Source organism: Mustela nivalis (genome assembly GCF_964662115.1).
Source record: "Mustela nivalis genome assembly, chromosome: 18".
In the NCBI taxonomy this organism is placed as follows: domain Eukaryota; kingdom Metazoa; phylum Chordata; class Mammalia; order Carnivora; family Mustelidae; genus Mustela; species Mustela nivalis.
In genome coordinates, this window is record NC_139037.1 from 55,376,501 (window position 1) to 55,386,965 (window position 10,465).

Consider the following 10,465-nt stretch of genomic DNA (forward strand, 5'->3'; position numbering starts at 1 on the left):
GAGTGTGTGTTTAACTTTCTATCTGCTTGGCTGGGCCACAGAATATCCAGAAATCTGGCCTTATATTTTTGGGGTGTTTCTGTGAGGGTATTTTGGGTGACATAACATTTACATTGGTGACTTAGTAAAGCAAACTAAAAGTTCCTTCCTGTGGGTGAGACCATCCAATCAGGAGAAGGCCTGACTAGAACCAAAAGGCAGACCCTCCTCAGAGTAAGAAAGAATTCTTTCTGCCTGACTGCCTCTGAACTGGGACACCAGCCTTCCTCCTGCCTTCGGTCTCATGCTGAAACATCAGTTCTTCTTGCATCTCAAGCTGCAGGCCTCCTGAGGAGACGTGCACCTGGTACTCCAGCCTTTGGACTTGATACTGGAACTAAACATCAGTTCCCCTGGGTCTCTGGCTTGCCAGCTCCCGCTGCAGCCTCAGGACCTGACCACTTCCATTGTGTGTCTTTCTTCTAACTTTCTAGCTTGTGGCTCCACCATCTGCAAACGTGTCTTCTGTCTTATGGTGTACGACTGACACACCAATGCCCAACAACACATCTCTACTCCAGTATCAGGGAGAGGTTGAAAGGGAGACCATCCTCTTTGCTTAAAAAAGGCTGGAACTCAGATGCTGTATACATCCCATTGGCCAGCACCTACCCATGTGGCAAGACCTAGTTGCAAGGGATCCTGGGAAATGTAGTCTTTAGCTCAGCAGCCATATGTCCCCGAATACTTTCCCATCATTTAAGTGAGGGATTACAGTGATGTTAGCCATGTTTGCCACACAAAAGATGGAAACCAAGCAAGCAGAGGGCTGAAACCAGTGTAGTGATAGCTGAACAATGTATAAGGGGACTTGGAATAGAAAATAATAGAAAACTCATTTGATTGATGTCTGGTCTCTCTTATTTGCTCCAAGTTGGAATTGCTAGTGTAAACCCAAGGTATCCACCTCCATCTTCTAGAGCCTGGTAGAGTTGGACTTCCTGGGCTCTCTCTGGCTCATCAAGGTCATGTGACTAGCTTTTGCCAATGAATTACAAGAGGTTATGTATGTTGTTTATGTGTTAGGGCATTTAAATTCTGGTACCAAAGCCTCCAGAACTTTCTTTCCTTGGCCACAGTGACTGGCGGGATTCCAGATGCTAGTGGTCCTATTAGCCTAGATACCAGACGTACACAGACCAGAACCCTCAGCTAATACATAACACCAGTGAGACATACACCTGTTTACTAAGTTGAGATCTGGGGGGTGTTACTGCAACATCACCGAACTGACACAAACTATTACAGAAAAATAGGAAAGTTAGACCTTGCTTAGAGCACAGAGTTAACCCTAATTGGCTGATCAGCCACCCACACATAGCCCCCGCCCAACTGCTTGTAATGTTAGTGGGACGGACATCCTAAACCTGCTGCACAGAGGGGCCTATGACCCAGGCTTTGCCAATAAGGCCACTGAAACTGAAGGCAAGGGGCACCTGGGTGGCTCAGTCAGTTAAGCGTCTGTCTTTGGCTCAGGTCATGATCCTGGGGTCCTGGGCTATCAACCCCCATGCTGAGCAGGGAGCCTGCCTCTCCTTCTCCTGCTTCCTCCCTGCTTGTGCTCTCTCTCATGTTCTTAAAAAAAATAAAAAGGAAGAAATGGAAGGTAAATCCTTTCTCTCCTGTTAAAATGACTTTTTGTACCATAATGGAGGCCTGGAGTTTCTAGACACTGGTTTGGAAAAGCCTGATCTCAAAGCAAAGGGCCATCAGTTAACATTTGTTGAGAATCTACCCTGCCCCCAGGGGCTGTTCATATACCATCTCATTTAACCCTCACCAGAGGGTGGTCAGTACTGTGTCTTTTCTCTACTGAGGAGGAGACAGGGACAGGGAGAGGCTGCAGGAGAGTGCACTTAGGGACACGCCTCCTACCCACAGGCGAGTCCTTGCCCAGGTCACACAGGGTATGGTAGGCAAACCAAGCTCTGCCCACAGGGGTCTGCTCTAAGAGCTTGTGAAAAAAAGTCATACATGGCGCTGGCTGACCGATGCCCCCAGGGGATCCTGGGAATTGTAGTTCTAGACAGCTACTTAGAGAAGCTGAGGGTTGGGGAGCAGCCCGCTTTTCCTACCAGCTTTGCCCCTCCACCTGCCACCCTCTCACCCATCCTTCACATCCTTACCCTTTCGCAAATGTGGTCTCTGGATGCCTGGGTGGCTCAGTCAGTTAAGTTTCCACCTTCAGCTCAGGTAATGATCCCAGGGTCCTGGGATTGGGTCCCACATCAGGCTCTCTGCTCAGCAGGGAGTCTGCTTCTCCCTCTGCCTGTTGCGCTCTCTCTCCCTCAAATAAAGAAATAATTTTTTTTAAAGATTTTATTTATTTATTTGACAGAGAGAAATCACAAGTAGATGGAGAGGCAGGCAGAGAGAGAGAGGGAAGCGGGCTCCCTGCTGAGCAGAGAGCCCACTGTGGGACTCGATCCCAGGACCCTGAGATCATGACCTGAGCCGAAGGCAGCGGCTTAACCCACTGAGCCGCCCAGGCGCCCCAGAAATAAAATTTTTTTAAGAAGTGTGGTCCTGACCCTGTCTTCCTCCCCTTCCCCACATCCTTCTACCATTTATTCTCTAGTGACCCCTCTGGCAACCGCTTTGCTCCAGCTCCCACCAAACCACCATTGCCACAATCTCTGTGGGAGCCACGTCTTTTTTATTCAGGGCACACGTCAGTGTTTGTCTTAGGGGAAGGTGACTCCAATGGCCTTCCTCACTTCTTCAAGGATGTCAGCCAGGAGTTCCCTTTCTACCAGGGGCATCACAGGACTTTCCTTCAGACCTGGGGGAGAGTACAGTTAGGGACCCCTTCTGAGTCACGCCTTTAAGATCAAAAGAACTACCATTCCCTGAATCCTGTGAGGCAAAGTCATACATGGCGCTGGCTGACCGATGCCCCCAGGGGATCCTGGGAATTGTAGTTCTAGACAGCTACTTAGAGAAGCTGAGGGTTGGGGAGCAGCCCGCTTTTCCTACCAGCTTTGCCCCTCCACCTGCCACCCTCTCACCCATCCTTCACATCCTTACCCTTTCGCAAGCACTCCCGGAAATGCTTGGCCTCATAAACCATGCCCGCTCCATTTGGAAAATTGAGCTCCTTGCCTGGGGTTGGGGGCAGCGGGAACTCCTTATGCTCTCCCTTCACCACCAGCTCTGTTGGGCACCAGAAGGGCTCGAGGACCTGGTGGGGAGAGAAGAGGTGGCTACTGTGGGCTCCAGCCTAAGGATATTCAGGGGGCCTCCCTCAGCTTGTCCCCCTCTTCCCCAATGCTGGAGATTTGCTTCTCAGCCACAGAACTGTCACAATAGAAAACTGTCTGTTCATCTTCCCAGGGACAAACCCCTCTCTAACAGGATGCTTAGGCCTCGAAGACAGCTTATCTCCACATGTGTGCCACATGTGTGTGACTCTCCTTTGCAAGGAGGAGACTTAGACAATCCAGCATCTTCTTATTTACTAGGAGACTTGATTTTTTGGCCCCAGAGCCCCGGGAAGCCAACAATATTCCCATTACCAAGTCTAGGCCAAACTGGAGACAGAAATGTGCCCAGGCAAGGTCCAAATTCTTCTGCTAAGAACAGAATTTCTTTTGGGATGCCTGGGTGGCTCAGTTGGTTAAGCGGCTGCCTTCGGCTCAGGTCATGATCCCAGCGTCCTGGGATCGAGTCCCACATCGGGCTCCTTGTTCCGCAGGGAGCCTGCTTCTCCCTCTGCCTCTGCCTGCCATTCTGTCTGCCTGTGCTCGCTCTCCGCCCCCCCTCTGATAAATAAATAAAATCTTTAAAAAAAAAAAAAAGAAAAAAAAGAACAGAATTTCTTTTTAGCAACAGAGCCCCAGGAAGCCCAATGAGGCCAATCTTTGGTAATGCCTGGACCCAATCCTGGAAGCAATTCCACAGGCCACATCGGCCCTCTAAGCATGGTTGATAAGAACTAGTTTCTCCTCAGTCTCAAGGATTTTTGACAGGCCAGGAAATTCACCTTCAGGAAGGAGCCTAGAGGTCCAAACCCATCCCATGGCCTGGTGGTCGAGGATGCCTTCCTTAGCAATGCTGGGAAAGAGGCTGATTCAGCCCCCAGTCGGGTCCGGCAACCACAACTGGCGCACTCCTATTGGGAGGGGCCCCAGTTCCCATCTTGGTCAGTCGCATCTCACCTGTGCCATGCCCTTGGTGCCGCTCACTGAGGCCGTATTGGAGAGCGGAGCACAGATGCTGCAGGTAAAGCTGGCCTGGAGCTCTCCTGGGTACTGGAGGAGCACGGTGACCGTGTCGTCTACACCTGGGGAAGGCACAGGACAGGAGAAGGCCTGGTCCTCAAATCCCGCCTATGGAACACTGGGGCACCTAGGTGGCTCAATCATTGGGTGTCTGTCTTTTGACTCAGGTCATGATCCCAGGGTCCTGGGATTGAGCCCCGCATCGGGCTCCCTGCTTGGCGGGAAGTCTGCTTCTTCCTCTCCCACTCCCCCTGCTTATGTTCTCGCTCTCACTGTGTCTCTCTGTCAAATAAATAAAATCTTTAAGAAAGGGGGGGCACCTGAGTGGTTCAGTGGGTTGGGCCACTCCCTTCAGCTTGGGTCACGATCCCAGGATCCTGGGATTGAGTCCCATATCAGACTCCTTGCTCGGCGGGGAGCCTGCTTCTCTCTCTGCCTCTCCTTGCCACTCTGCCTGCTTGTGCTCTCGCTCTCTCTGACAAATAAATAAATAAAATCTTAAAAAAAGAAAAAAAAGGAGACCTCGCCTCTAACACTACAGTGAAAAAAGAATGAGGCACTAAAAACACACGTGCTGGGCACCTGGCTCAGCTGGTTATGTGTTGGACTCTTGGTCTCGGCTCAGGTTGTGATCCCAGGATCCTGAAATCGAACCCAAAGTCAGACTCCCTACTCAGCAGGGAATCGGCTTCTCTCCCTCTTCCTTTCCCTCTGCTCCTCCTTCCATAATACATGCTCTCTCCCTCCCCCCAAAATAAATAAATATTAAAAAATTTTTAAAAACAACAACAATCACAAAAAAACACATATGCTAAGTGAAAGAAGCAGACCCGAAAGGCTGCGTATTGTTGAATGTCACTTGCGTGAAGTGTCTCATATCTGGCAAATCCCCAGAGCCAGAGAAGAGATGAGTGTGGCTGGGGAGGGCTCAGGGGTTTGGGAAATGGGAGAATAATCCCAGGCCATAGGATTGTACACTTTGAATAAATAAACTGTACAGTATGTGAATTATATCTCAGTAAAGCTGTTACCAAAATCAATGTATGCTGAAAAAAAAAGGGGGGTGCACCTGGGTGGCTCAGTCGGTTAGGCATCTGCCTTCGGCTCAGGTCACGACCCCAGGGTCCTGATATCAGGTCCCTCACTGGGCTCCCTGCTCAGCGGAAAACCTGCTTCTCCCTCTCCCTCCTGCTCTGCTTGCTTGTGATCTCTCCCTTTGTCAAATGAATGAATAAAATCTTAAAAGTAAAAAGCTTGCATACTGGGGCCTGCTTTTTACTGAACATGAAACTGAGCCCACCATGTGAATGAGGCCACACTAGCCAAACGAAAAAAAAAAGAGAGATTGACTTCATTAACTTTATGACAATCTCAGTTCCCCTTTCTTTCTTTGTCTCTCTTTACTCCCAACATGGGGCTCAAACTTACAACCCCAAGATCAAGAGCCCACATGCTCTACTGACTGAGCCAGCCCAGTTCCCTTCTGACCACCTTATTATTGACATTTTACCAGTAACTAGGCTTCAGAGACGTTAAGTGCCTTGGCTAAAACCACACAGCAAATCCCAGGACAGAGCATGCCCACACTCTCCACTCTGATCCTCTTTGACTTTGGGTAGGAAGTTCCTACAGCTGTCTAACCTGATTCTTAGGGTCTAGGAGGCTCATCCCCAGTTCAGTGCTCCCAGTGAGGGAGGATCACCCTTATTGTGCTCATACAGTCCAGGATAGACCGTACCTGTTTCATAGAGCCTGCCCATGGCTGAAATCTTCTCGGGCTTCTGCCCACCAAAGACCATGGAGATGAACTGGACATAGTAGATACCAAAGTCCAACAGGGCACCGCCAGCCTGGGCTTTGTCTATGATCCGGGGTATGCTGGTGAGGTCCTTCCCAAATTCTGCCCGAGCCACCCGGAGACTTCCCAGAGCTCCGAGACACAGCCGACCTCAGAACTTCTATAGCAGGAAAGAAGCGTGTCCAGATGCCCTGCACACCACAGACGGGAGAAAGCAGGACAATGGAAAAGGAAGGAAAGACGTCAGGACCCATGAGTTAACCAACCAGTTCCTCTCTCTTGTGGAGCCCCAGCATGAGGGACTCCCTGCTGCTCCCCACTGTCCTCTCAAGAGCCCTTCATCTCCCTTCCACAGCCTTCATCAGTCCCCAGGTTGTGTCCTGTCCCTGAGTCTCTCTGCCCCTCTCCTCTCCTCTCCATTTCCAGGGCCCCAACTCGGGCCTTGTCCTTTCTAGCTGGACCATTCCCCCAGTCTCCCAATAGTTATGGCCTCAATTGTGTCGCCACCAAATTCAGGGTGAGGTCCTAACCGGCTCCCCTCCGCCCAATGCCAGGACCTCCCAGTGTGGAGATGGGGTCTTTAAAGAGGTAATTAGGTTAAAATGAAGTCATTGTGGCAGGCCCTCATCCGACAGGAAGAGATGAGGACAATGACACTGAGGAAGGACCACCTGAGACACAGGGAGAAGAGTGCACTCTCCAAGCCAAGGAGGGAGGCCTTAGGAGAAACCAGCACCTTGATCACGGACTTCTAGCTTCCAGAAGTAGGAGAAAATAAGTCTCTGTTGTTGAAGTCCCCCATTCTGTGGTGGTACTTTGTGATCACAGCCCTGGCAACCGAATACACAGGGTCTCCCCACTCCAGACCATCCTCCACGTGGTCCCGGAGGCAGCTTTCCCACTCCGAGTTGGCCCTGTCTCAAATTACTTGCCCCACCCAAGATCACAGAGCTAGGAACTGGTGAGATGGAATCTAGAGTCTCCTCTGACTCTAAAGCCTGTCCAAGGTCAAGTTCAACTAAAGACATGAAATCTGCCCACTCTTATTTTCTGGAAGTCTTAACTCTGCTTTTCCTCTCTGGCCTGTTTACCTGGGCACTGTACTTCTCCTTTACGGCTTGGGTCAGTCCCTACCCACGGGTAACTTCCTTGACTATCCCCCACGCTGGGCTGATGCCTCTAGGTTCTGTCAACTGCCTGGTACTGTATCTACAAAAGTCTGTGCAACTGGGCATCGCGATAGCCCATTTCTGTGACCATGGCCGACCTTGAGCTCATTGAAAACTGAGTCTGTGTCTTAACCCATTATGAATTCAGAGTTCCTAGGGTTGGATCTGGAACACAACTGGAGCCAATAAAAACAAGGAAGCAATAAATTCAGCACTTTGGCACTGCCGAGGCACAGTGAGAACCAGAAGCACCAAGGAACCAGAGTAAATCTGGACTATATCCTTCTTGTACATAGAGAACTTTGAAGACTGGGAGCAGTAGTGGGCACAAGACAGCTAGCTAGGACATTGGGAAGTAAGAGATAGCTGTTGCTACTATTGGCAGAACCTATGGCAAGGCAGCATTTAAAAACCAGGATATTCCTTAATGTGAAAATAGCTCCTAAAGGTCATTTGGTAGCCATCTTAACTGCTGGTGCTATCTAGTGCCATTGGGCAACCATTTTAATTACTGGCACTCTGCAAACTGTCAAAGGTCCCATAGAGGTAGCCATGTCTGATAAGGGCAAAAGCAAAGACAGGTTGACCTTGAGAGTTGGTAAGGTGGAGGTGCCCTGCTCCTTCTGATCAATATTCTTGGAAATTCCCCAAACTCAGCCTGTTGCTTTTTTGTGCCACTTTTTCTCTAAAAAGCTGACAAAATACCGCTCAGGGGGCTGATGTTTGCTAAGCAAGGGCTCTCCCTCCTGACAGATGTTGCTAGCAGAGTTCAGGGTCCAGCTCAACTACATTCTGGAAAACACACCAACAACAGTTCCCTTTACCGCGGTCTTTGTTCTTGACAAACCCTTCTGTTGTGCTCCTCCAAAAAAGTCCACTGGCAGCCATGTTTAATAATGGCAAGAAGCACTCTGTTGGAGGTTGGAATGTCCCCTTCACCCTCACCTCCATGAGAAAGAGGCCTCGGGATCGGGCTTCGGCAACCATTTCGTGAACTTCCGCAGAGTTTGTGCCCATGGGCTTCTCGCACAGAACGGCCTTGCCCGCTGCCAGACATAGCAACACTGCGGCCTTGTGCTGGACCTGCTGGGTGCCGATGTAGGCCACCTCTGGATTGGAAGGAAGGAGGGAGAGACATTAGTAGCCCCGGCCACCCCAGACGTCCTGGACCTGCCCCTAATGTCGAGGCCCCGCCCCCAGCAAGCTAGGAACTGGGGTCTCACCAACCAAGGAGGGTCAGTCCCATCCTAGGGGTCAAGCCTCGTGTCCCATTAGGAAGGAGCTAACCATTTTCTCCTATAACTCATTTTCTTCAGATTATTTCCAGCCTTCCAAAATGATCATGAAGTCATTTGTCACGATACCACCAAGAGGCAGATACTCTTATTTCACCTATTTTACAAATGAGGAAACTGAGAAGGGCAAGCAGAAGAGCAAAATGCCAGTTCCAGCAGCCTAACTCCAGTCTGGTTGCTGTCCAGCTCTACCATCCTGCCCCCCACTATCCAGGCCGCTCCAGAATATAGGAGCCCAGGCCACACAGCTTACTTAAAGCCGGAACAGGGGTGCCTGGGTGGCTCAGTGGGTTAAAGCCTCTGCCTTCCACTCTGATCATGATCCCAGGGTCCTGGGATTGAGCCCCGCATCGGGCTCTCTGCTCGGCTAGGATCCTGCTTCTCCACCCCGCCCCGCCCAGTGCCTGCCTCTCTGCCTGATTGTGATCTCTGTCTGTCAAACGAATAAATAAAATCTTTTAATAAATAAATAAATAAAATCTTAAAAAAAAAAAAAAAGCCTGAACAGGGGTGCCTGGGGTGCCTGGGTGGCCCAATTGGTTAAGCGTCTGCCTTTTGCTCAGGTCATGATCCCTGGGTTCTGGGATCGAGCCAGTATGGGGTTCCCGCTCAGTGGGGAGCCTGCTTCTCCCTTTCCCTCTGCAGCTCACCCTGCCTGAGCTATGCTACACTCTTTCTCTCTCAAATGAATGAAAGAATGGGTGAATGAATAAAATAAATAAATAAAAATCCTAAAAAGAAAAAAAAAAGTCTTTTTTTTTTAAAAGATTTTATTTATTTACTTGACAGACAGAGATCATAAGTAGGCAGAGAGGCAGGCAGAGAGAGAGAGAGGAGGAAGCAGGCTCTCCGCGGAGCAGACAGTCCGATGCAGGGCTCGATCCCAGGACCCCGGGATCACGACCTGAGCCGAAGGCAGAGGCTGATAACCCACTGAGCCACCCAGGCGCCCCAAAGGAAAAAAAAGTCTTAAGAGGCTCACAAATTCAGGCCCCTTCCAAACCATGGACACCTTGTTAACAAACGCAATTTCTTGCTAGACTGTTAATCGCAGACCCAACCCGTTCCTACAGTTCTGTCCCCCCAGCCCCAGACCCTTCAGAAGCACACAGGGTTTGGGCCATCCCGCGGAGCCGTGTTTATCCTACGGGACAGCCTAGAGCCAGCGCCCTGGTGGCTTCGGCTGCATGTGTCACTCACCCACATTCGGGTCTTTGGCCAGCTCCTCATAGGACCCATAGGCCTTGGGGATGTCATGTTTCCTCGCAAACTCCTTCGCCCGGCTCAGGTCTCCGGCTGCTACCGCCACCACCTGGAAGGACGCTAGGGTCAGACTTGGGAGGCTGCGACAGGTGGATGGGAGGGAGGTTGATGGAGAAGGGCCCGGGATAAGAAAATTACATCCCCCAGGATGCGAAGAGAAGGGATCCCGGGGGGAGGACGTGACGGGGGCTGGACACGGGTCCTGGAAAAGAGAGATCTGGCGCAAGCGATTAAATTAAATCCCCTAATACCTAAATTTGTATTCTTCGCAGTAGTTCAGAACAAACCCTTCCCGAACTTGACGAAAGTCGAGTTCACGGGACAGAAGTAGGGAGAAAGGAGTAGGGTACCCTGGCTCCCTCCTCCCTCAGACCCTGGAGTCCCGGTCCCCAGGCCTGCTCTTCCAGAGGATTCCAGAGAGAGGGTGGACCTGGTGCTCGGAGCGAGGCAGCGTTCGCAGCACAGTCGTGAAGTCGCTGGAGATAAAACCGACTGACACGATGCCCCAGCGCACCGCCATCTTCAAAACCTGGGGTCCCAAGGTCTTGCCACCTGCGCCTAGAAATTAAAAACCTGGTGCCCCGCCCATCCGGGGGCGTGGTTATTTCTCCGCCTCTTGCACCCACGCCACTTCTCATTGGCCACTAGGCCTGCACACCCCTGCAGTCCGGACGCAAAGGA

The 10,465-nt window shown here is 50.9% G+C and overlaps 1 protein-coding gene across 1 annotated transcript; it reads right to left on the minus strand.

Moving 5' to 3' along the window:
• Positions 1 to 2,674: 2,674 nt before the first annotated feature.
• DHDH (dihydrodiol dehydrogenase) lies at positions 2,675 to 10,362 on the minus strand. The gene is given in 8 exon segments (XM_082710426.1): positions 2,675 to 2,821; positions 3,067 to 3,220; positions 4,197 to 4,321; positions 5,998 to 6,203; positions 6,205 to 6,248; positions 8,172 to 8,335; positions 9,722 to 9,833; positions 10,215 to 10,362. Coding segments are annotated over 8 exon segments (993 nt in total). The 5' UTR covers positions 10,305 to 10,362; the 3' UTR covers positions 2,675 to 2,723.
• Positions 10,363 to 10,465: the final 103 nt, after the last annotated feature.